The following is a 26,011-nucleotide window of genomic DNA, read 5'->3' as shown; positions in this document are numbered from 1 at the left end:
CACTGGTTATTTCAAAATATTGCCATGAGATATTTTATCATCTGCTTTCGATAGATGGAAACTAAGGTTAATGTCGCGTCCAAAGGACAGCATGTCAGACCTATTGTCATTTGCATCATGATGATGGGCTGATTGTATTGATGCTATTTTATAAATTGCACCATACAAGTGACAGGCAATGACCACCTCCAACAAGATCATAAAATCAGAAGATATAGGAGCAGAAGTAGGCTATTCAGCCCATTGAGTTCACTCTACTGTTCAATCAGATCCCCAACCCACTTTTTCGCCTTTTGCTCAATATTCATTAATTCCTTACTGATTAAAAATCTAACTCAGCTTTCAAGAATCATAATACTCCAGCCTCTACATCTCTCTGCAGTAATGAATTCCACAGATACGCTACCTTCTGGGAGAAGAAATTCCTCCTTGTTTCTGCCTTAACTCTCTGTCATACACAACAGAGAACCCACTCATTACCCATTAGAATTCAATGGCATTACCAATGCTGAATAATCCACTACAATCATCCTGGTTGTCACCAAGGACCAGAAACTGAACTGGACCAACCATATAACTATTGTTACCACAAGAGCAGATCAGAGACTAGGAATTTTGTGCCAGTGATTTACCTCCTGTGCACCAACTACAAGTCAGGAATGTGATATAGTATCGCCACTTGCCCAGTTGAGTGTAGCTCCAACAGTTTGATACACCCAGGACAAAGTAGCCCAGTTGATTAAACCCCAGTCTTCAATATTCACTCCTTCCACTACCAATGCACAATGGGAGCACTGTATAACCTGCATGATGCACTGTAACAGCTCACCATGACTCCTTAGACAACACCTTCCAACCTCAGGACTAATACCGTCTCGAGGAACAAGATCCTTAGGAACACCACCACCTATAAGTTTCCCTTCAAGCCACACACCATCCTGATTTGGAACAATTTTGCTATTCCTTCATTGTCATGAGATCAAAATCCTAGAATTCTTTCCTACTACCATCTCTCAAGAGCAATTATAAATGGGCATTAAATATTGGAACTAGACAGCAATGTCTACATCCCAAGTGTGAATATATTTTAAAAAAACTTCCTCACTATGGCTCAGAGTTTTCAAATCTCCAGGAGTAGAAGTGAGGACTGCTGGGGATAGGAAAGTTACGAGCTACCAAAATATGCTTTTAGTTCAAAGTGTTGCTGCTTTGGTAAGGAACATTTCGTTGCTGATGGCTATTTCCTGTTAATCATTCAATATGATTTGATTGGTGGTCCAGTAAAGTGTTGAAAAGGATGTACAAAACTGGATTTCATATTTTAAGCAATCAACAACTGAGCCAATTTTTAATTAACCTTCTGGAAATAGTACAGGCACAGTGGGCTGAATGGATTCCTTAAATGTTGTATCTTTCTATGTAAGCTTCATAATTTCCAACTACCAAATCTTTTCGCTACCTCAGATCGTTACTCACAGAGCACAAAGATTTCAACTGATTTGTTCATTATTCACAGCTGATTTTTCTATCATGAAATCCATTGCAAAATTCATTGCATGAATCACACCCTTATACGCGACATTAATTATATTGGGCTGTCTAAAATTAGTACTTTATAGCACGATGAATTAGCTGTGGTTAATTTAGCAAGAAACTAAAATGACGTTTCTTTGGAAAGTCTTTCCTTTTTATAAGTTATAAAATCTAACCACCATTGCTATAAAAATATGTGATGAGAAATAAAGCTGCTAACTATGATTGCTGTTCCTGTAATGTTGGTTGCATTTAGTGAAGATTCGTCTGTGAAAAGGATGGAGACGGCAAAAGGTTTAAGGGTCGAAATAGTTTTGATGTGCAGCCTTTGTATGGAATTCAGAGATGAATCTGTTCAATTTGGATTGTGGAGCGAATTGATCAAAGGATCTCAACATCAGTAAAATTGCTGTAATAATCAAGTTCCTCATCAGCTAAGATGCTCCTTTATGGGACTGAATCACAAAGGGCAAGAAGGTCCCTCAAATGAAACTCTGGCTTGCACTAAATTAGCAGACCTCAGAAATGGTGGCAACATAAAACTCAGGGCCAAGGTTAGTGGTCATTATTGTTAATCTATGATTCTAGATCAAAGTGTCATATGATGGCTCATCGCATGATACCTCACACAAAAGAATAGCATACACTACCCAGACTGTGATGGACATACATTCTATTGAATGGTTGAATGGAATGAGAAGTTAAACCCATTCCTAAGGAAGTATAGCCCATTAATGTGTCTTCAGACTAGGCGAGATTGAGAATATCTATCATAGTTTCGTAAACTAATTTTAACTGTATTAGTATGTTACAGCACTGCCAAAGATCTCTTGGATATAAGACCTTTTTTTTCTTAAACAGCACACTTTGCTTATTTTCTATAGCAGATTTTTATTGAAATATAAATCAAATGTGTGCCTTGTATGGAAGGGGTATATGTTAAAACATGCATTTGTTACATGTTATGCATTCTTCTCACTTATCCGTACGTAAAGTGTGTGTACAATATCAGTGATAGTGACAAAGGCAGTTTGAGATAGCCTAAGAGATAACGTGACTTTGTGAGGAAAGTGCACTGGAGGAGTACAGACAGAGAGTATGGAAGGCATGCACAGAATGGAAAAGAACCAAAGAGATTGCTACATGAAGGTAGAGCTATTTTAATTTTTGCACATGAGTCTCTGAATATGATAATAAAAAGGAATTGGTTTAGCTCAATTGGCTGGATTGTTGGTTTACAGAGCAGTGTATTGCTGACAACATGGGCTCAATTCCCATCACTGATTTGAGATTACTATGAAGCACTCTCCTTCTCAACCTCTTCCCTCCCCTGAGATCTGGTAGCCCTCAGGTTAAATCACCACCAGTTGCTTCTCTCTAATGAGAGAGCAGCCCCTATAGTCTGATAAGGCTCTGGTGACAACAGCAATGAAAAGGAATTGATCCCGATTTATATTCTCTTGTATTATGAGATTATATAATTATTTTATCTTACTTTTAAATATTTCAATGGGTTTTCAGTCTGATGTTGTACTCCAGTAAGATGTTGTGAGGTACAGATTTACTGTTTAATTGACAAGAGGTGAATCAATTAGCTAAGGCTGCTCATGAGGTATTTACTTCCTCTTTGCATTCTCTTTGCTGCCAGTTTTCCTCCGTCATTCACTCTTCTGTGCAGAGGTATTTCGATTCTGGGTTTTTATGTGTAGACTTTCCTTTTGTTGTGTTTAGAAACACAAACTCATGTTAGTTAATCTGAATCTGGAACCCAGACTGTGTCACCATCACATAAAATATGGACTATCAGTCTTTAAATCTCATTGATGCACATAAATCCTTTGGAATTTGGTTTGAGAGAAAACAGTAAAATTGAGTTGGGGCTCGTTAAAATGTCTACTAATGCCATACTCAGCAGGAATTTACAATAGTTAAAACTGTTTACCACACATTGGAAAACCAATCAAAGAGTAATTACGTAGACAATAAAATTCATTGCTAGGATTATGTAGCTCGCAATGAGACTTGTAGATATCTCTGGGGACAAGATTTCTACCCAACAGGGTATGAAGACTTGAAGCTAAAACTTATTATTAAAAGAGGAGGCATGAAACTACATCAAGTGTTGGCAGGGAATTCCGACAACGAAACTCTTTATTAAAAATGATTTGTTCCCACTGTGGCCAATGGCCAAGATTGACATATTGCTGTGACTGGGAGAAAAACACATCTGTTTAAAAATTCAGAAATCTCTTATCCCAACCTCAGGAGTGAAATGAAAGGAATTTACTTACCCCTTCAGATTTGGCCTTTGCAACTGTCTTCACTTTTCTTTTCAATTATTCAAAGCCAACTTTGCCGTGAAGCAGAGTGACCTGTTCCAGCTCATTAGGTTTGTTAACACGCTCCATCCCCTACCCACAACAGGGAAGTGTAACCATTCTTCAACTTGTCTAGGAACAGTATGACATGGCTTTGCTGCAGCTTGGGCCTGCCAAGTTGAACAGCAAGATTTCCTTTAGCCATGCAACCTTAAATCCCAAATGCTACAAAATCAAATTGTCCTCAATACAGAATCTGAATTGTGTTCTAGTTCTTTTATTTGAGGACTTGTCCTTTCTATCAATAATCTGTAGTAATGTAACTTTGATTTCTGCCCTTGCTTGCTGGCAAGATCTCCATTTTGTCTCCAAATGCTCCTCCTTCTGCACTTCTGTAATCTGTACATTCTTTGTGTTAGCTATGGCGCAGTTGGTAGGCTTGTTTACTTCTGAGTTTAAAGTGTATTGGTTCAAGTCCTTGCCAAGGCTTGAGCACAAAATCTATGCTGGAAGCTCTGCCCAATACTGAGGGAGAGCAGCACTGTCAGTGTGACCAACTTTCTGGTGACAAGTTAACCGGGAGCCTGTCTGCCTTCTCACATGGATATAAAAGATCCCATGGCACTATTTTGAAGAAGAATAGTGGAATTATCTGGTCTGGCCAACATTTATCACTTGATCAACATCATCAAAACAAATAAACGCGTTATTTTCTCTGCTTCGGGGTTTTGCTTTGTGAAAATTGGCTCCCCATGTTACAAAAGTGACAACACTGTAAAAGGTAGTTCATTAGCTGTAAGTATTTGGGACATCTGGTTGTTATAAAAGGCACTGCATGAATGCAAATATATTTTTCCTTCAATTGATTCAGCTGTGTTGAGGTTTCTGTTTTTGGTTATGTAGGCCCAGTCCCATAGGCCCTTCCAAGAGTTAAAAATGCGTACCTCCTGAGCTGAGAGCACAAAACAGATTCATTAACTTAAACCTGTTTTGTGCTCATTGTTTGCACGATGTATTCAATAAACGCTGCAGTCTGTATGAATCATAATCTTTGGAAGAGATGTACTTGTGCTCAGCAGGGATGATGAAACTGGATGGGAATAATGGACAATGTCACTTGGATTGGTCTTGTTCCTTCTCAGTTAGGGGGTTGCCTTCTTCTGTGATCCTGTCGCTAGCCTTTTTGGTTCTGGAGATGCTTGGGAGAAGACATGTCCTGTCTCTTTTGGAGCATGTTTTCATTGACGGCACATTGGATTCTTTACTTATAGGGTTGTGAACCTTTGGATTTAGAGGGTTATGGATACTTTGTCATTGAATATGTTTAAGGCTGAGATATGTCGATGTTTAGTTGGCACGGGGCAGTATGGTGGCTCAGTGGTTAGCACTGCTGCCTCAGAGCATCAGGGTGATTCCACCCTCGGGCAACTGTCTGTGTGGAGTTTGCATATTCTCCCCGTGTCTGCATGGGTTTCCTCCAGGTGCACCGGTTTCCTTCCACTGTCTTAAGATGTGCAGGTCAGATGAATTGACCACACTATATTGTCCATAGTGTCCAGGGAAAGCCATGGGATCTATATAGGGTAGGGGGCAGGTCTAGGTGGGATGCTCTTCAGAGAGTCAGTCTGGACTCGATGGGCCCAATGGCCTGCTTCCACAATAAAAGGATTCTCTGATTCTAAGGTCCCTCAGCGAGTCAAGGGAAATGGGGAGCAGACTGGAAATTGGAGTTGATAGGTCAGCCAGGAGCATATTAAGTAGTGAAGCAGGTTCAATGGACTGTAGGGTCTATTGTTGCTGTGACTTCTTCCGTTTTTGTGAATATTACGTGTCAACAGCAGAGATCAAACTGACAGTGAAAAGATGACAACACAGGCAATGAAGAAAAGTGGAAGATGAGTTTGACAACAAAACCAACAACAGAGCTACTTAATATCTTCAGTTCTCACTGATGGAACTGTTTGTACTGCACAACCTGAATGTAATTGGTAAAGGTGAAATTTTGAAGTTTTCGAAGGACCAAAATAACATTTGAAATGTGCTTAGATAATTTTACTCAAACAAACTCAAAAATAAGGAACACTGGAAATTGTGCACTCCCCTTAATGTAAAGCAAATGAGCTATTCCATGATGTGTTTAATCATGCAAATTATCTGCATGTATGAAAAGAAGTGTGACTTCATTGTTGGGTATTGCTATCAATATAACTGAAACGTTGGCAGCAAGAGGCTTCAATCTCCAGAAAACTAAACCTTCCTCTGCTCTATGCACCCCCAGATAATCATTAGGGAATTCTACCTCGGTGTCCCATTCCCTTCTAAAATTTGAAGAGTTGGAAAAGGTCTAGTTCACTAAACTAAGGAAAAAGTGTGGGGATCTTTTATTAGATTTAACAAATTCTTCCAAGGTTCATAGTTCCTTGAAAGTGGAGTCACAGGTAGACAGATGTTTGGTATGCCTGTCTTTATTGGTCAATTCATTGAGTATAGTAATTGGAATGTTATATTGCAGCTGAACAAGATATTGGTTAGGTCACTTTTGGAATAACATGTTCAATTCTGGTCTTCCTGCTATAGGAAAAATGTTGTGAAACTTGAAAGAGTGTTACCAGGGTTGGAGAGTTTGAGCTATAGGGAGAGGCTGAATAGGTTAGGGTTATTTTCCCTGGAGTGTCGGAGGCTGAGAGGTGACCTTACAGAGATTTATAAAATCATGAGGATGGATAGGGTGAACAGCAAATGTCTTTTTCATAGAGACGGGGAGTGCAAAACTAGAGGGCATAGATTTAAGGTGAGAGGGGGAAGATTTAAAAAGAACCTAAGGGGCAACGTTTTCATGCAGAGGGTGGTGCATGTGTGGAATGAGCTGCCAGAGGAGGCCGGTGCAATTACAACATTGAAAAGGCATCTGGATGGGTACATGAATAGGAAGGTTTTAAAGAGTTATGGGCCACGCACTGGCAAATGAGACTAGATTAATTTAGGATATCTGGTCGGCATGGGCAAGTTGGGCCAAAGCACCTGTTTTCTATGATCTATGGCTCTAAGTCCATTTTTCTGACTTAACCTGTTTGGTTATAGAGTATCTAACTTTGGTACATCTAACAAAATAATGTCAACTGGAAGAGAGCTTAAAAATTAGGAATGCATTAACCATCTAATAGCTGAACTGCACACACTTGGAAAGTTTGTCATTTGCTGGATGTCCTGAATGACCTGCTCTTCATTGGAGTGCAAAGCAATCTTACAACGACCCCCAGCACCCGAATTCAGATCAGAAAATCAGCTTGTGCATAGCCTTGTGACTCCTGTTTTCAAAGACTGAGTTAAAAGCTTCTTCCTGATCAGATCTGTTTCAAATTTATCTTTCATTATTATCTTTCACTGATTTGTGCCCTCTGATCCTTCCTTGCTGCCTTAATTTGAAGTAATAATCTGGGTTTACCCAATCTATTACGTTCACTACTACTTAACCTCCAAGAGGCCAGCCCTCTACAAATTTCTCTCTGGATCACAGCTGAATTCCTCTTATCCTTGTTACTCACTGTAGTACTCTAATATTGCACAGTGATTACTGGACATATATTTTGTTCAATATAAACTGAGACAGTTCTTTAAATAAAAACGGTGAAGTCATCAGAGTCCTGTTCTGTCAATAGAGAGAGACAACCATTGGTGATTTAATTCAGCACCAGCTAACCTTAAACAAGGGAGACAAGAGTCCTTCATAGAATGCAGAAATTGAACCCATGCCATTGGCATCACTCTGCATTGCAAAACAGCAATTCAGCCAACTAGTATAACTGACTCCATCTTTAAATAATAAATATGCTTACAATAAGAAGTCCTTACCCTATTAAGATCTAGTCATAGCGGAGTGTCTATCATTCATTCAGCTGGATTCACTTCAAACCCAAACTCAAGTGAGCTTTGTAGTGATTGTAACAAGGTCAGCCAGATGGATCTCATAGAATATGAGTTCTCTGATTGTGGCTGTTAATCTGGTCCAATCAAGGAGGCCGCACTGACACATATAAACAGGAGGGTAAATTGAATAAAGATTCATGCACTTTGTGTCTTTCACTGTGTCTCACATCTACGCACACACACACACCATGGGTGTTGGGGAAAAAATAAGCACTACTGCAGTTTGGCGGTAGTGTGGTGGTTTAAAATTTTTTAAAAAAGAAAATAAACAGGACAAAAAAAGAACAGGGATGTCAGAGCCCGGGTGTCCTTGGAGAAAAAGAAAAAAAATAAACAGGAGTTGGCCCTTTGATGTGAAGGGCCACTGCTTGTCACTGCCCACTCGGGTGTTTTCCCCCCTTCTGGAGAAATTGGATCAGTGTGTGACTGTGACTCTGTGTGTGTGTGTACATGCAAGGAAAAAAAGAAAAAAAAAACAAACAGGAGGGTCAGAGGTTCTGCTCACTGTGAGAGCTGGCTCTGATGAAGCTAGACCAATGTCAAGGACTATGCACACGTAAATAAAGGGTGACTTGGTGACGGGATACCAACATCTACGGAGTTATTTCAGGGTTATTTTTGGACGTTGGTCTGTCCTGCTGACAGTAACAACAAGCATCTGAAACAAAACAAAGTGTTCTTTTAATCTTTGAAATTTGGAGTCTTAGAGTCTGAGGTACGGGACTTGCCATATGCTATGGAATTCAAAGGCATTAGTTTTCTCCAACAGACAGACATCTAGACGTAATAATCTGCAAATTCAACTCAACAGATATGGCCAGAAATTCCAGTTTGTTCACAAGTGAACAATTACTTGTTCCTGTTAGCCTTATCTCTAAATATCTGGAACCCTATAAACTGTGCTGTACGTGTACCTAGTCCCACACAGCCTTCTCAAGTTCTCAGCCATCTCCAGCAATTCCATCAGAATCAGGAGGTTGGCACAGAAGGTGACTCTTACAGCCATAGTGAGTACTAGGATAATATTTTCATTCCTGGCTTACTGAGTAGCTGCCACAAAGATCATGGATTCTGAAAAGGGCCAGTTTTTGAGGGCTCTTGTGGTGCCGTGGGAGTGTCCTTAGCTCTGAGCCAAGAGTCCCAGGTTCAAGTTGCAACTACTCCAGAGGTGTGTAATACTATCTTTGAACAGGCTAAATTAAAGATATATAATACATAAAATAAAGGTGCAAGTTAAACTAATACAAAGCAAACTGCAGTGAGAATCAGAGACCATTGACAGTGGTCCCAATACTCTCTCCCCCATTTTGGCAGGGAGAAGATTACTGGGGGAGTAGGGTACAATTAAAATTGAAATGCATTCATACCATTTTTACACCCGCAAATATTGAGATATCTGAATTTCCACTGTGGAGAGGTGGGATGCTTCATTAACTGTACATTGGGCCTCCAATGTTAAACTTATTGTTGCTGAAAGGTCCACACGGATCACTGAGAATGAAAAGGAGGTAGGGGCTATTCTAGGATAGGATTCTTAAAGGACTTGTCAAGGTAAATACTGAGAGGATGTTTCCCCTCATGGGAGAGTGTAGGACCAGAGTTCATAGTCTCACAATAAAGCAGAGGCAATTTAAGACTGAAATGAGGAGGATATTCTTCTCTCACAGAGCTCCTTGCCACAGAGAGCTATGGGGGCAGAGTCCTTGTGTATATCTAAGGCTGAGATAGATTATTACTCAGTCAGGGAGTTACGATTTATGGAAAATGGGTAGGAAAGTGGGCTTAAGAAGTATCAGATCAGCCATGATCCAATGGAAGAGTAGAGCTTGAGAGGCCGAATGGTCTACGCCTGTTCCTATTTCTGTGGTCTTATGGCTCTAGTAGGTGGCTGGTATTAGCACTCTCTGTAGACCAGGAGGAGCAGGATACTGCTGCCCACTTCCTCAAGGAAGTCTTTGGCCATACTCAAGCCCAATGAGAAGCTTCCTCATTCTCAAGAGCTGACGTCTTCATGTCCCCAGTCTACTCTCCCCTCCTGACTGCTGACCACTCACTCATCACTTAGTTGGACCTTTGCTCACTCTCTGTCTCTGCAAACCTGATGGCACACCTTATCCATCCTGATCCATGCTCCTCCCAAATTCTGGGGACAGCTCCCAATAGTCCTTTTGCTAGTGGTGTTCCTCCACCCTATACCAATCAGACCATTCATTTGGTGGTCACTGGTGGAGGTTTGAGCTATGAGACGCTAATAAGGTGGTAATGTGGAGATTAGCACCACCTCTTGCATCTTGCTGAAGTCTTTGACAGATTTTAGCCTCACCCTATCTTCCCATAAACATTAGGACACATGGGATTGTGAGAAAATTAACATGTACAAAGACTAGTGTCACTCTCATTTGCTACTGGCTCATGCTTCCTCTCTCATTGTACCCCAATCATTGACCATTCATTTTACACTGTACAGGTTGGGAAGATAGTGACCTTTTGGTCTCTTCAGTCACCTCAGTGAATTACTCCTTTTGTATACCTGCCAATTTAAGTCCAAGTCATCAGATCTTGAAAACATGGAGTTAACTAAGCAAACCTCAAGAACATATAAGATTATCAGAGGGTTAGATAGGTTGGACAGTGACAGCCTTTTTCCTTGGATGGTGATGGCCAGCACAAGGAGACATGGCTTTAAATTGAGGGGTGATAGATATGGGACAGATATCAGAGGTAGTTTCTTTACTCTAGTAGGGGCGTGGAAAGTACTGCCTGCAACAGTAGTAGATTCGGTGACTTTAAGGGCATTGAAATGGTCAGTGGATAAACATATGGATGAGAATGGAATAATATAGGTCAGAAAGGCTTCAGATTGGTTTCACAGGTCGGCCCAACATCGAGGGCTGAAGGGCCTGGACTGTGCTGTAATGTCCAATGTTCTATATTTCAAAATGCTGATGAAAGCAAAAAATGATTACCATAGACATTTCAGTTTTTTACCCTGCTGGAGACTTCTTGTTCACAATCAGGACCAATGAATATCATGCATGTATCAGAAGATGCACCAGGTTCAGCAAACTCAATACAAGGTGTTTTACACCACATTTTAAATTGTCCCTTGCAGCTGACCCAAACGATTATTGCCCCTAAATATTACACTGGCAGTGTTGGCATATCCGTCAGTATGGTAAGCACTGTGCCAGACAAACAAATGTGTTCTGTTTGATTAGTCCAGTATTGGAACTGCAAACAGTGCTTATTGACAATATTAGACCGACAGGGATCACAATTCTATTCTCCAGAATGGCATTCTTTTAACTTGGATACAGAGAAATAAAATAACAAAACATGGAAACTCCATGATTAAAAAAACAATGTCCATGCAATAAGCAGATGAGTCAGAGTGAGCAAATGTGCTCTGTACTTTGGGGAAGATAAAATCCTGCATGTGACTGTACTCTTGCTTTTATTTTCCCTCTGTTTACCTTTATCATCATTAGCCTTTATCTCCCAAGATTACTTTTTCTTCCTTACTCTGAGCTGATTATTAAAATTTTCTATCTGTTTCTCATTAGCAGTGAGAGGAGAGGGGTCTTCAGAGTGTCCATCTCCCATATACCAGTGAGGCAGCTGACTGACATAGCTCTCAGAGCCCACTAGAACATCACTTCCTACCAAACCTCTCTGCCCTTCCCAACAAATGGCACAAATATTATGGAACCAGAAGAGAATGTGCTGACAGAGACCAGGGCAGAACGCATTGCCAGGTACAAGGCTGAGCGACACCGCGAGTTAGCTGAAACTATTAACAACCTCGGAGAAAAAACTAGCGTCAATTCCAAAAGCTTGAGAAAGGAAAAGGAAAATGAACCTTTGGAAAATCGATATTCACTTCCAAAAAGATCTGAAGCCTTGGAGAGCCTTGTAAGCAAGTCGACTCTGCATGTGCCTTTCAAACTGTGGGGAGTAAAGGAACTGCCAAAAGAAATTGTTTTACATAAAACCAAAGAGAACACCATGGAAAAGAAGAGTTCTTTCTATGTCCAAAGTTTAAACACTAGGAACGAGGGATGGAAATCAGGGTATAAGCTTGGTGATTCTCACTTTCACAGGATAGATGTCAGCAGGAAAGAAAAGGTGATGGATGGTTTGGAGAAATCTTTGCCTCTCCCACAGCGATCCTCTATCCTTGAGACCCAAATCACTGGACTACCTCCGCGGGCAAGGTTAGTATTTGTGCTTTTAATTAACACGTGTAGTTTTTGAAGCTGATGCAAAGGAATCATGTGTCTCAGAGCAGATTAAAGTTCTTGGAGAATGTTATCATGTGGTCTTTGTAGTTCCTTCTTACTCCATACCTGAAAAAGAATACGCCATTCTAATTCAGTATACTGTTAGCTCCATGAGTTGAATACTGAACTGGATATTAGTAGACTGGTGGCTTGTTCAGCATGTTATCCTGAGACAGTTAAGCAACACTGAGGAGAACGGGAGGTTGTAAAGGATTGCCTAGATTGCATAGTCCTCCTGTCACAGTGGGATAGGAATATTGTCATCATCATCAAGTCAACAGACCACCTTGCCTTGAATCCTTCGTTGTTTTTGGGTTAAAATCCTTCAACAATATTCCTCACAGCATTGATGAAGTGCCGTTGCTACTTGGAGTCCAATTGTTCAAACAGATCATTTCCATCTCAACTGGATAATTACATCAGGGAAGTAAATTTCCATTGATGTTCACATCCCAAAGAATGCTTCAAAAACAATAACATATGTCATTGGGAATTTTTGATAAAATTCAAATGTCCCAGGCTACTCTAGTAAATGAGATGAGTGACTTTTGTTCTGTTTATCTCTTTGCTCTCACTGTTTCTCCTTCTCTCTCCCTCTCTTAATCTCTGTCAGTCTTTATTTCTCTTATTCTTTCTGCCTCCCAGTTCTTCTCTGAATCTATTTTTTTCTCTTTCTGCCTTCCCCTCCATATCTCTGCCTCTGCTTCTCCTTTCTTCTTTCTATTCTTCTTTTAGTTTAACACTGTCTGTCTCTGTCTCTCCCTGACTTTCCTGCCTCTGCTTCTCTTGTACTTCTTTCTTTCTCTTTAGCCTTTGACCCTGTCCCTCATTTCGTTTTGTGCTCTCTTTCCTTTCATTTTTTCTCTTTGACTCTATGTCCTTTTCCTTCTACTGTTTTTTTCCTTTGCATTCTCCTCTTTGTCTTGTTCTGTTTCTACTTTAAGCTCTCATTCTCCTGCCTCTCATGCTGTCTTTCCCTGTATCTCAAACAGAACTTTCTGTTAACACTTGTAATTTATGTGACAATGTGCCCAAAGACAAAAATAAAGCTTTCTATCATATGGTTAACTAAACGCCTGTTACATTCAGCAAGACTTATACAATATAGACATCAATCAAAGGAATAGAAATCCAGTGTGATGTAAATCTATATACATTAATCATGGTTACATTTTTAGTCACGGTACAATATTTAATATCATGCAGCTTTGCTTTCTATTCGTAAATGCAAACTGCATCACTTGGAGTTCAATCATAAAAGACAGGTGATATAATTTATTGGAATGTTAATTTTGCATTTCTACCAGTGCTAGGCTAATACTTTACAACGACGTTTTTCCAGCTATGTGTAATGTCTGTGCAGTTTGAGCTGTTGGGCAGGTGCCACAGGTGATTAATGCCCCAATGGTTTTATATTTCTCCTTCTAATTCAGAATTCAATGAGGTGGGGGAGAGAACTGTGTGGAAATTTACCCTTGGCCTTCATGCTCCATTTCGAAAACTCTGAGATGAAAAACATTGAAAAGGGAAGGAGGGTTGGTAGAGACAGTTGTGAAACAAACCATTGGGCTCAGGTTGTTTATTTGTGTCTACGTAACAAATCCCATTTGTTTTGTGTGGAGCCTGATGCAGTTTATCACTGTCAGGCAAATGATATATTACACTGGCATCAAGCAATCGTTAGCGAACTAGCTCCACATGAGTTCATTTACTGATGTTAAACAATATGCCCTCTCACTAAAAAGTTGATTGTCCAAATAAATGATACTTTCTAAAAAAAAAGTGAATCTGGGTTTGGCGACACAAGGTACAAAAAGCAGATACTGATCTCAAAGTTGCCAGGTTGGAAGCTATTCCTTTACATTCCATCACCTGTAATACCTTTTTACTTTAATACTTTGGTAAACGACAAATTCCTTATCAAAATATTGACTATGGTCAACTTGATGAGTTCTACAGAGCAGTGACTAAGGGGGATCTGCAGTGTTTCTGATTGGCATGGCTAACAATAAATTCACCATCCATCCCTAGTGGTTAGCACTGCTGCCTCACAGCGCCAGAGACCCGGGTTCAATTCCCACTGTGGGTAACTGTCTGTGTGGAGTTTGCACATTCTCCCCGTGTCTGCGTGGGTTTCCTCCGGGTGCTCCGGTTTCATCCCATATCCAAAGATGTGCAGGTTAGGTGCAGAGGCCATACGAAATTGCTCGTAGTGTTAGGTGAAGGGGTAAATGTACGGGAATGGATCTGGGTGGGTTGCTCTTCGGCGGGTCGGTGTGGATTTATTGGGCTGAAGGGCCTGTTTCCACACTCTAAGTAATCTAATCTAATCTAATCTAGCATTTGCCCAACTTTCTCAGACTTCTTACTTTAGTTCTTTCTTTATTTGTTTGATAACCCTAAAAATAAAGTTAGTTTACCATTCCCAGTAGAAGCACTGGGTTACAATTCCCAGCAGGGAACACTCGGTTACAGTTCCCAGCAGGGAGAATAGGGTTATAATTCCCAGCAGGGAGAATAGGGTTACAATTCCCAGCAGAGAGAATAGGGTTACAATTCCCAGCAGGGAGCACTGGGTTCCAATTCCTAGGAGGGAGAATAGGGTTACAATTCCCAACAGACACATTGGGCTACAATTCCCAGAGGCACTGAATTATAATGCTCAGCAGGGAGAACTGGATTACAATTCTCATCAGGGAGCACTGGGTTACAATTCCCATCAGAAGCATTGAGCTACAATTCCTAGCAGAGAAGCTGAGTTACAATGTTCAGCAGCGAGCACTGGTTTACAATTCCTAACAGATGCATTGAGTTCCACTTCACAGCAGGGAGCACTGGGTTGCAATTCCTAACAGAGGCATTGAGTTCCACTTCATAGCAGGGAGCACTAGGTTACAATTCCGAGCAGGGAGCACTGGGTTACAATTCCAAGCAGGGAGCACTGGGTTACAATTCCCAGCAAAGGCACTGAGTTACAATTTGCATCAGGGAGCACTGGATTACAATTCTCAGCAGAGGCACTGGGTTCGAATTCCCAGCAGAGCCATTGAGTTACAATTTTCAGCAGGGAGCGCTGAGTTATAATTCCCATCAGGGAGCACTGAGTTATAATTCCCAGCAGGAAGCACTGGGTTACAATTCCCAGCAGGGAGCACTGGGTTACAATTTCCTGCAGGGAGCAGTGGGACGTAGTTTCCAGTGGAGCACACTTCGTTCTAATTCCCAGCAGAGAGAATTACAGTATCCAGCCAAGAGCATGAGGTTTACTGTTCCCAGCAAAAGGTACCGGGATAGAATTCCCAGCAGAGTGCATGGGGTTTACAATTCCCAGCAGAATGTACTGGGAAATAATTCCCAGCAGAGAGCATGACATTTACAATTCACAGCAGAGATCTTTTGGTTACAGTTCCCAGCAGAGAGCACTGAGATGCAATTCTCAGCAGGAGGCCTACTGGGCTGCAATTCCCAGCAGGGAGCAATGGATTGTGACCAAGCGATGAGAACCATGCCTGATTTCCCTTCACCCCTGCCCCTTCCTAACTCAATATTTCAAGTGTTTTGATCCACTAAATATGTTGTTTTGTGAAGATTTGGTCTAGGGAAGTCAATGTATAAGATATACAAATACAATAACTAATATAAGAAAATAACTGACAAATCCCAAAGGGAAATTAGGGGAAGTTGTATTGACTCAGACAGTAATTAGGATGTGGAGTATATTACAAGGAGGACTGAGGCCTCCTTGTATTGAGGGGTAATCACAATAAACACAGGGAGCAGAAGAACTGTGTTGATTTGAGTTACGATGTGGAGATGCCAGTGTTGGATTGGGGTGGACAAAGTTAAAAATCACACAACACCAGGTTATAGTCCAACAGGTTTATTTGGAAGCACTAGCTTTCGGAGCACTGCCTGATAAAGGAGCGTTGCTCTGAAAGCTAGTGCTTCCAATTAAACCTTTTGGACTATAACCTGGTGTTGTGTGATTTTTAACCTTGATTGAGTTAGGTGGTTTGGGTGAGGGTTCATCTGGAGCATGAATATTTGCAAAGTCCTATTGCCCTAAAATGCCTGTTTCTGTGCTACATGTATTTTGCAACTCCCCAGCAGGGTCCCAGTAAAGCTCTGACAGGAATCTTTTTCCTCTGGTAGCTGCAATCCCCAGGCATCGGTTCACAAGCTACAGGCAGTCCGGAAGGTCTCCTTTAACAGCAGCAATGGCACACAGCATCCTGTGGTGGGAACGGTGGACACACGAGTCTCTGTGGGTTGTCTCCGCAGCAGTTTCCTGGAGAAAAGCAGCAGTTGCAGTGAGCAGAAAGTGTAGGTGCCGAGGTTTGCTGTTCCCTTTGACTTACCCATTGCTACATTTCAATTGCAAGCATTGATCGCAAGGAGCTTTGCTGGTTTATTTGGTCAGCATTAGAAGCCATGTAGAACATTGTTTAGTTCACCCTTCGAGTCTTTCAACACACCGCCACGATTAATAATGATCGAGGAGTTATGTGTTTTTCTAAGTATGTAATCACTGAGGATAAATTCCTGAGCACAATAATTGAGTAACTAAATCCCAGTTTGCAGCCTAACTTCTGTTGCCAATTTAGGTAACATAGCAAGCTTACAGTCAGCAAGTATTGCCATGTCTGGCTTATAACTGCATTACATCGTACGTTGTCTGTTACAGAGGCAGAATGCAATTGCGCACAGTGTTGTTCAACATATTAACTATTAGCAACATGTAGATAAGCAAAACTCATGGCTAATTGCATTTCAGATTAACATTCAAAAATTGACTTCTAGACATCTTGGTTGAGCATGTGACCTTGATTTTCAGCTTATGGCATTTGATTGTGAACTCCAACTTTTTGGGGTGATTGTCAGTATAGCAATATTTTGTCAGTATATTGTCAGTATTTTTCATTGATTCATTGCTTTGAGTGGCTTGCTTCCTGTTATTGAGCAATGACAGGTACTTCTTAGGTAAACACGTTTGAAGTATATTTTCCTGTGTTGCATAGATTGCCTTTTCTACTAAACCTGCTGCAAGTTGTTAAAACAGTATCAAGACGTGGCTAATATTTAGGGACTCAACTTCATTTGCTCAAAGTAACGTGTAACAATGGAACACATTTGTAATTGTTAAAGACACTAGCACATGCGCATCTTTAAACATGAACACAGTCACTGGCCAACTTCTACTCGGAGGTCCCTGACTGACTGGAGCTCACTGATACTGGCTCCAGTCTCTGCTTCCTTTTGGAGGAGGCATTAATCCGCTGGGACTTTTGGGAGAGCTGGTGAACTGCTGATCCAAGCTCTTATAACAGATTCCAGAATCCCTAGTCACTGGCTTTACTGATCTGCAGTGGCTTTGAAAAATAGGTTATGAAGACTGGCATACGGGAAGACTGCATCAGTGTGACCTTTTTTAACAGGGAAATTTTGCAATCAAAGTCTTTGCTTTATACCTCATGGATCTTGATTTAATAGGGACTGAAGTGTGACTTGATCCTAATTCTCATTCTACAGCTCTAAGTAGAGAAACATGGTGATCTTTTACTGACGCCAATTAATGATGCAGCAACTTCCCTTTCTCATTCCCTCCCTCCCCAATGCCATGAAGATGCATGGCCAAAGTAAGGTCAGTTTGCTGTTCTGGTTCTATGTAGTAAATGACACTACATGTCCCTGACTGGCTGCTGTTATCTAAGGCCCAGATCACACAATAATTTACATTCTTCCACCACAACAAGCATCACCCAGACCTGTTCACAAGTGGGCCCCATGCTCCAGATCACCAGACTTTCTCTGCCAACTATCAGGAGAGAAAGCCAATTGAAGGTATAGCTTATAGTTGCTACTCTACTAAATCTCAGGCTCCACAGTGGCTCAGACCTCACTGCTGAAACCATGGGTAGGCAGCTCGTTCATCAACCAAATCTCTAAATGCACACCAGGGATTATAAAATAATCACTAATAATTCCAATAATGAAATGTCTTTAGCCAGAAAGTGGTCAGTATGTGAAATCTACTACTGCAGCAGTTACCTGACAGGAACAGCAGAGATGTCTTGGTGGCACAATGGTAGCGTCCTTGTGTTTAAGCCAGGTAGGCCCAGGATCAAGTCCCACCTGTTCCAAATAGGGTGGGGAAGTTACACATCGGAAAAGGTTGATTTAAAAATATCAGCAAGGAAAGGGCTAAATACAATTTGTCCCTGCCCTATATTAAAGGTTCATGTGGTGCGGTTGTAGTGTTCCTACCTCTGAGGCAGGAGACCTGGGCTTAAGTCCCACTTACTACAGAGATGTGTAATCCCACTTCTGAGCAGGTTGATTGGGGGAGTGGGGATAAAATATTTCAATGCCTTTAGAGGGAATTCAGGTAAAGTCATGATGGAGAATGGAATAGAAGTTTATGTTGATGGGATTAGATGAAGTAGGAAGGGAGTAGACACAGAGAAAGCATAAAGACATTGAAATGTTGCTCTGGGTACCTTGTTTTGGTGTAAATTCCACATGATTACTCCAACCAAGTTGGATTACCCATGTATTATAATCAACATTTAGTGTACAGGATTAATCCAATTAAAAAGCCCAGTTTACTCTTATACTTTACATTGCCATGGTTTCTATTAGGGTCCCTTCATTAACCCTTCAGTTTCATTTTCTCTTCCTATTTTCTGCTCCATCCCCATTAATCATTTCCCTTACACAAACACACACACACACACACAAACATGCCCCACCGCCCTGTGTTGGTTTCTGTATGACAACCATGGGGAAGTCACAGACTATATACCAATGTTTGACAAAAAGCTATTCAGATTAAGTTCACAAAGGATCTAACTACTTGAGAAGTGATCTCTAAACTAAGCAAAGCTCTCTTCAGTGTGATACACATCTGTTTTGAGTGCAAACCAAAAACTGCTGAGTGATATAGAAGGAAAATTAAAGGTAGGAAAAAAGAGGATTAAAGGGAATAGATTGTAACAAAATCTCCAAATGACGAGGTACGAAGCCATTAAACCTCCTTAGGCCATTTAACTGAGAAGAGCGATGTGTAAAGAGCAAGGAGCAGTTGGACAATTTAATGGTGATTAACCCAGCATTGACTTCACCCTCACAATTTGTGTACAAGAGCTTTAGGTTAACTTACAGTGAAATGACAAAAGGGAATGAGTAGGAATCTTCACATGATGTGCCTTTGCCGAGGATCACACTGGCAGATGGTTTTGTAGATATTTATTAACCCAGATTTTCTCACTCAGAGGCAGAGGCACTACCAATGTGCCACAAAAGCCTTTATATAACCAGCAACATATGGTCACCTTTAGACTAGTATTTTTGTTTTAATTGAATTCAAATTTCACCATCTAACCTGATGGGAAATTGAGCTCATGTCTCAAGAACATTAACTTTGGGTTGCAAACCACTAGGCCAGTGACAACATCACAACCTCCCGCTAAATTGTAATTGAAATATCACTGTGGGTGAATTTGAACCTATACCTTCAGAATATTAGCCTGAGGTACTTGACTGCAAGTAAAGTAGTATTACCACTAAACCACCATTGTGTGTGTGGATGGGATTATGTAATGCAATCAATTGCTTCCAAACATGACTTGGCTCCCTTACCCCATCGAACTCTATTCTACCACCTGATGCTGAATCAGTATAGATACTGAACTGACAGAGCAAGGGGTATTCGGATGCTGTACTTTGTTCATGTTGTTTTTATTTCAAAAATATAGTTTATTCACAAAAAATATCTTTATTATATATATAGTCACAAATGCAGTTTGGTTCTGTACAGTAGCATATCAGTGAAACAAAAACATTGTAATTTGACTCTGTCCAACAAACCAAACACATTACTTACTCATACAAGCCTATATTTACATGCATTTGAGGCACGAGGAGGGTCCAGTCACTGAACAGACCCCTATTCAACTTTGACAGAAAGACTTCAGATAGTGATCTTTCCTTTCTGTGACTTGGCAGCAGTTGCCCCAAGTTTAATGCATCCCTCAGCACATAATCCTGGACCTTGAAATGTGCCTGTCTGCAACACTCAGTCCCGGTCAGCTCCTTGTTCTGTCAGACCAACAGGTTTCGGGCAAAGCAAAGAGAGTCTTTCCCTGAGTTGATGATCCTCCAGGCTCTCGTTTCATCCATGCAGCAAATCTCGACGGTTTAATCCGTTGCTTCCTTCTGTCTTTTACTTTCCTCACTCAGTGAATTGCTTTTCCCTTCACATTCATGTGTCTCGCTTTTGCTCTCTCTGTCTTTCTCTTCTCCTCCTTTCCTAGTGCTGACGAAGGTAGCATAACACAGAGCCTTGACTTAGCAGCAGCGCCTAGCTCAGAGGTACGGCGGAGGCCCAGACGATATGTTGGCACTGGCGTGAATCGCAAAACATCTGATCGCTTCAAGACACAGCCCCTTACAGTGACTGAACGGTGAGATACAATTGGGCACAAGGCTCCTAAACACATGAAACTTCAATAATTCAATTAAGTGGATAGAGGTTTTAACCCAGCTTTCCATCCTATGCTCAATAATATTTGAAGCAGAAAACATTTCAACTGAATGTCAAGGCATCACAGTCATGCCTCATTCTTACTTCGATGCAGAGATGGTTATTTATTGATTTATGTGCAATGACTATGATCAGGAAGATGGGATTGTTGCTCCCCACCCTGCTCAAGGGACTTTGAGCCCAGTTATCAAACCCAATCTCCAACCACAACCACAGTCAGCATGCATAAGATGTTACAATGAGGGAATTTCCAGTCTCAGAGTCTATGTCCTACACTGAGCTATTCAGGGATTGAATCAAATCTTGCTGTAACATGCTACCGAGCTAATCGATCCAGCTGTTTGCAATGGAGCAAACCCTAGAGAGCGTGATTATGTGTTGGAACGACTGTGCGTCAGAGTTTTTTTTATGATATCTGTTACAAAAATGTAAAATAGTAGTAAAACGGCCGTTTGCCTCCCCAAACCTGCACTGTCATTAAATAAGATCAAGGCTGGTGTGATAACCCACATTCCCAACTATGCCAGTAACCTTTCACCATTTGTTTGTCAACAATAAATGTACCTGTGCCTTAAAAATTTGTAAGGACTTTGCTTCCATCTCAATGACTCATTAAATGACAGTCCTGAAATAATAATGTGACAGAATTTATACAGCAATACATCAAGCTTAATTTTAAACCAATCCTCTGGCAAATACCAGACCTGATATTTCAAGCGGGTGTCTTTATGTTTTCAAAACATTAATCAAGAAAGAAAACACATTATTCAACCAACTCCTGTCTTTTGTTGTTGAAATGTTGACAGCCTATTCAACTGCGAAGGCATCACAGTTATGCCTTATTCTTACCTGAATGCAGATATGAACGTTATTGGTTAGCGTGCAGTGGCCATGTGCTGGAACTTTCATTCTTAAAATTACGACTAGTCCAATCAGGAATAAAATCAAAGCACATTTTTCATACACAGGACTTGGAAACGTGGAACTCTGTTCTCAAGAAACAATCCTGGGTTCACAGATACTTTCAAAACCGAGATCGATAGCTTTTGGTTGAGGATGGAGATTAAGAGATATGCAAAAATGGGCCTGAGACATATCAGCTAAAAATGTGACTAAATATTGAAGCAATGGCCATCTAATGGCCCCGTATTATTATTGGTTGTTAAAGTTTCAGTGAACTTTCAACAACAACAAAAAATGGAAATTGAGTGAGATCATCCATTTTTAATTCCAAGTTTGGTGAATTGTGTAAAAACACATGGGACACCCTGTTCCCCTCCTGCCAAGAAATCTCACTCAGTCTTAAACCATAAGATCATAAGACTTAGGAGCAGAATTAGGACATTCAGCCTGTTGAGTCTATTCCATCATTCAATCAAGGCTGATTTGTTTCTCAACCCTACTCTCCTGCCTCTACCCCTGATCCCCTTTCCAATCAAGAACTGACCTATCTCTGTCTCATGTACTCAATGACTAGGCCTCCACAATCTTCTGTGGTAAGAAGTTCCACCCATTAGCTGAAGAAATTCGTCCTCGTCTCAGTTATAAAAGGGTCACCCCTTCACTCTGAGACTGTGCTCTTGGGTCCAAGTCTCTCCTACTGGTAGAAACATGTTCTCCATGTCCATGCGATCCAGGTGTCTTAGTATTCTGTAAGTTTCAATCAGATTTCCATCATGCTTCTAAACTTCATTGAATACAGACCCAGAGTCCTCAACTGCTCCTCAAATGACAAGCCCTTCATCCCCAGAATGGTTCTCGTAAACGTCCTTTGGACCCCCTCTTTATTCCCTAGATACGGGACCCAAAACTGCCTGCAATATTCCAAATGTGGTCTGACCAGAGCCTTATACAGCCTCAGCAGTGCATCTCTGCTTTTGCATTCTAGATCTCTGAAAATAAATGCTAACATTGCATTTGCCTTCCTAACTGCCAGCTGAACCTGTATGTTAACCCAAAAAGAATCCTAAACTGTTAATCCCAAGTCTCTTTGTGCTTCTGATTTCTGATTTCACCAGCTAAAATCCTGCAAAAGACTCCTTTATCCTCCTTCTCTGCCTTCTGACAATGAGGAACCCTTTATCCATTCCAGTACCATACCCGTAATACCACGAGCTCTTATCAAATTTAGCAGCCTCCTGTGCAGCACCTTGTCAAATGCCTTGATCACATACACTGGCTATCTTTTGTCTGACCTGCTAGTTACCTCCTCAAAGATGTTTAACAGACTTGTCAAACGTGATCTCCCTTTGATGAAGCCAAGTTGATTCAGCCCTATTCCAAGCACTCTGTAATCTAATGATTAGATTAGATTAGATTAGTTACAGTGTGGAAACAGGCCCTTCGGCCCAACAAGTCCACACCGACCCGCCGAAGCACAAACCATCCAGACCCCTTCCCCTACATTAACCCCTTCATCTAACACTATGAGCAATTTAGCATGGCCAAATCACCTAACCTGCACATTTTTGGAGTGTGGGAGGAAACCGGAGCACCCGGAGGAAACCCACGCAGACAAAGGGAGAATGTGCAAACTCCACACAGACAGTCGCCTGAGGTGGGAATTGAACCCGGGTCTCTGGCGCTATGAGGCAGCAGTGCCAACCACTGTGCCACCGTGCCACCCACAAATAATGCTTATTAATGGAATCTAAAATCTTATCAAGAACTGAGGTCAGGCCAACTAGGCTATAGTATCCTATCTTCTGCCTCCCTCCCTTCTTAAACAGGGAGGGAGTCATTAACCATTTTCTAGTCCTCTGGCACCCTCCCTGACTCGAGTGATTCCTGAAAGATCACAACCAATGCCTCTACAATCCCCTCAATTATCTCTTTCAGAACCCTGAGATGCAGTGCATTTGTTCCAGATTATTGATCCATCTTCAAACTTCCAGCTTTCCCAACACCTTCTCTTTAGTGATTGTCACTACACTCACCTCTGACCCAGACTCTCTTGAAGTTCTGATATGCTGCTGGTGTCTTCCACTGTGAAGACTGATGCAGAGTATCTATTCAGTTCCTCCACCATTTGTTTGTTCCCTTTATTACTTCTCTAGCATCATTTTGCAGGAGTCCAATGTTTACTCTGTTTTAATTATCCTCTGCTGGCTTTTAAAGGCTTCCCAATCTGCTGTCTTCCCATGAATTTTCACCGCATTGTATGCTTTTTCTGTTTTTTATGCTGTCCCTGACTTTCATTGTCAGCCATGGTTATCTCATCCTCTCCTTAGTATGTGTCTCCTTCCTTGGGATGGATTTCTGCTGTGCCTCTCAAATTATTCCCAAAAATTCCAGCCATTGCTGCTCCACTGTCTTCCCTGCTGGGGTCCCATTCCAAACAAGTCTGGCCAGCTCCCCCCTCATGTGTCTTTGTAGATAACTTTACTCATTTGTAATACTGTTAACATCTGATTCCAGTAGATCCCTTTCAAACTGTAGGCTGAGTTCTATGATTTTATGGTCACTGCCCCTTAGGGCTTCCTTCACCTTACACTCCCTAATCATTAAGCTGGCTCATTACACATCCTCAAACCCAGAATTGCCTCTTCCCTTGTGGGCTCTAACAATTTTATAGCAAAATTTCTAAAAGATGAGAGACTAAACAAACAGATATTTTTCAATATATAATTTCAGTTGCATCCTACTGTAAACTTTTGCTAGAAATTCTGTGTATTACGATCTTATACTCCACAACCATCTGATGAAGGAGCAGTGCTCCAAACGCTAGTGCTTCCAAATAAACCTGTTGGACTATAACCTGGTGTTATGTGATTTTTAACCTCTTTAATCTGGTTGACCGTGTGTCAATTTTCTTGTGGCTTTGGTAGTAATTCAGAGATTATTATCATTTTGGCTCCTAATTTAGCCTCTAGCCGCACATATTCCTTCAGCAGAACCTGTATTGTCATTACCTACGTTGACCACGAGAACTGGACCTTTCCCCTCCCACTCCAAGTTCCTCTGCAGCCCTGATGAAAGATCCTGAACACAGGCACCAGGCAGGCAATGCAGCCATTGGGATTGTCAATCCTGGCCACAGAGAACTGTCTACTCCCTTGACTATATTATCCCCAATTACATTTCTCTTTTTTCCATCCTCTCGAATGTGGTTCCCTATTCCAAGGTGACTATGATCAATTTGGTTGTCCTCCTTGCAACCCTGATTTTCATCCACACAGAGAACAATAAACCATTAAAGGGTTTCAATTAGCCTGGCAAGCCTTCCAACTCAGAACAGAATCCCTGTGGTAATGGGAGCACAGAACAGGACAGGGGAAGATGGTGGGAATCTCCCCAGCAGCAACCCATCAGATCATCTTCCCCTCCCACCATCTTTCTCTCCATTTCTCAGGAGGGGGAGATTTCACATGCAATCTCTAATCCCTACCCTTCCTCCCTATCTGTGAATAAGCACTAGTGAAAGATAGGACGCTCAGTAGCCAGTTGCATTGTGATTCAGCTGACCTAGATCATATCTTGTTTTATATATGAAATGTGGTTTTCATTTGGTGTCTGTGAAAAGCTTATAACATACAAGATTGATGTATAATACTGAGTCAGCCGTGTGTGATAGCATCGTCTGGAAGCACTATTGAAATTGCCATCAGCAATCTGAGAGTACAGTACTATTGCTCAGAGTCACCTTCTGACGTATAGTTTGTAAAGATTTTGTAATTAAAACTTAGATAGCTACAATGGAGAAAAAATGAGTTTTGTTTTGTTCCTCGACATCTTCCAGGTTATATCAGTAACTGATGTTCAATATATCTTCTCAATATTACAGAGAGTTAGTGCTGAACACAAGCAAGTCAAACACTGATGGTGAGTACTATATCTGCATTTCCACTCATGGTTAATCGAATTCAAATATTGTGTTGTTTAAGATGTCGTGGTTCTGCTAGGGTCTTTTTTGGTTAGATTTGTCTCCACCACCCCTTGTAATGCTGGTCTATGGGGCTCCTTGACATTAAGCAGTGAACGTTTAAACATTAAAAAGTCTTTGGAGTATTATATAATAAGAAGATAACAGGCTACATTAGCTTAAGGCTGGTTAACTGCATTAATACTAGGTACGAGGTGTTGTGATTCCCTACAGAATAGCAACTAGGTTTAGGTATCTTCTAATCAATCTGTTCAGAGATGATATTACACAATAGGAGGGGTTTGGAGGGATATGGGCCGGGTGCTGGCAGGTGGGACTAGATTGGGTTGGGATACCTGGTCGGCATGGACAGGTTGGACCGAAGGGTCTGTTTCCATGCTGTACATCTCTATGACTCTGTGACCTCTGGAGTAGGTGGGACTTGAACCCAGGTCTGTCTGATTAGAGGCAGGGACAGAACTACTGCAGAAACCTGTAGAAGGTATTTTCTATTCAACCTATTACACACAAGGGCTCAGTTATTCTCATT

General features: G+C 41.2%; 1 protein-coding gene across 14 annotated transcripts in view; it reads left to right on the top strand.

Annotated features, from left to right (window-relative positions):
* The window catches only part of LOC140465897 (supervillin-like), a 242,531-nt gene that overhangs the window by 75,918 nt on the left and 140,602 nt on the right, over positions 1-26,011 (top strand). For 8 of the 14 annotated variants that reach the window (XM_072561805.1, XM_072561813.1, XM_072561810.1 and 5 more), the window contains exons 2-5: positions 11,342-11,992; positions 16,211-16,381; positions 20,371-20,520; positions 25,384-25,421. In XM_072561805.1, the coding sequence (XP_072417906.1) occupies positions 11,481-11,992; positions 16,211-16,381; positions 20,371-20,520; positions 25,384-25,421 (871 nt within the window). In that variant the 5' untranslated portion in view covers positions 11,342-11,480. The remainder of the gene's footprint in view (positions 1-11,341; positions 11,993-16,210; positions 16,382-20,370; positions 20,521-25,383; positions 25,422-26,011) is intronic. The other 6 variants (XM_072561816.1, XM_072561806.1, XM_072561812.1 and 3 more) reach the window with 6 other exon arrangements.

Source organism: Chiloscyllium punctatum, chromosome 42 (genome assembly GCF_047496795.1).
Source record: "Chiloscyllium punctatum isolate Juve2018m chromosome 42, sChiPun1.3, whole genome shotgun sequence".
Lineage (NCBI taxonomy): Eukaryota > Metazoa > Chordata > Chondrichthyes > Orectolobiformes > Hemiscylliidae > Chiloscyllium > Chiloscyllium punctatum.
This window is presented reverse-complemented; position numbering and strand designations above follow the sequence as displayed.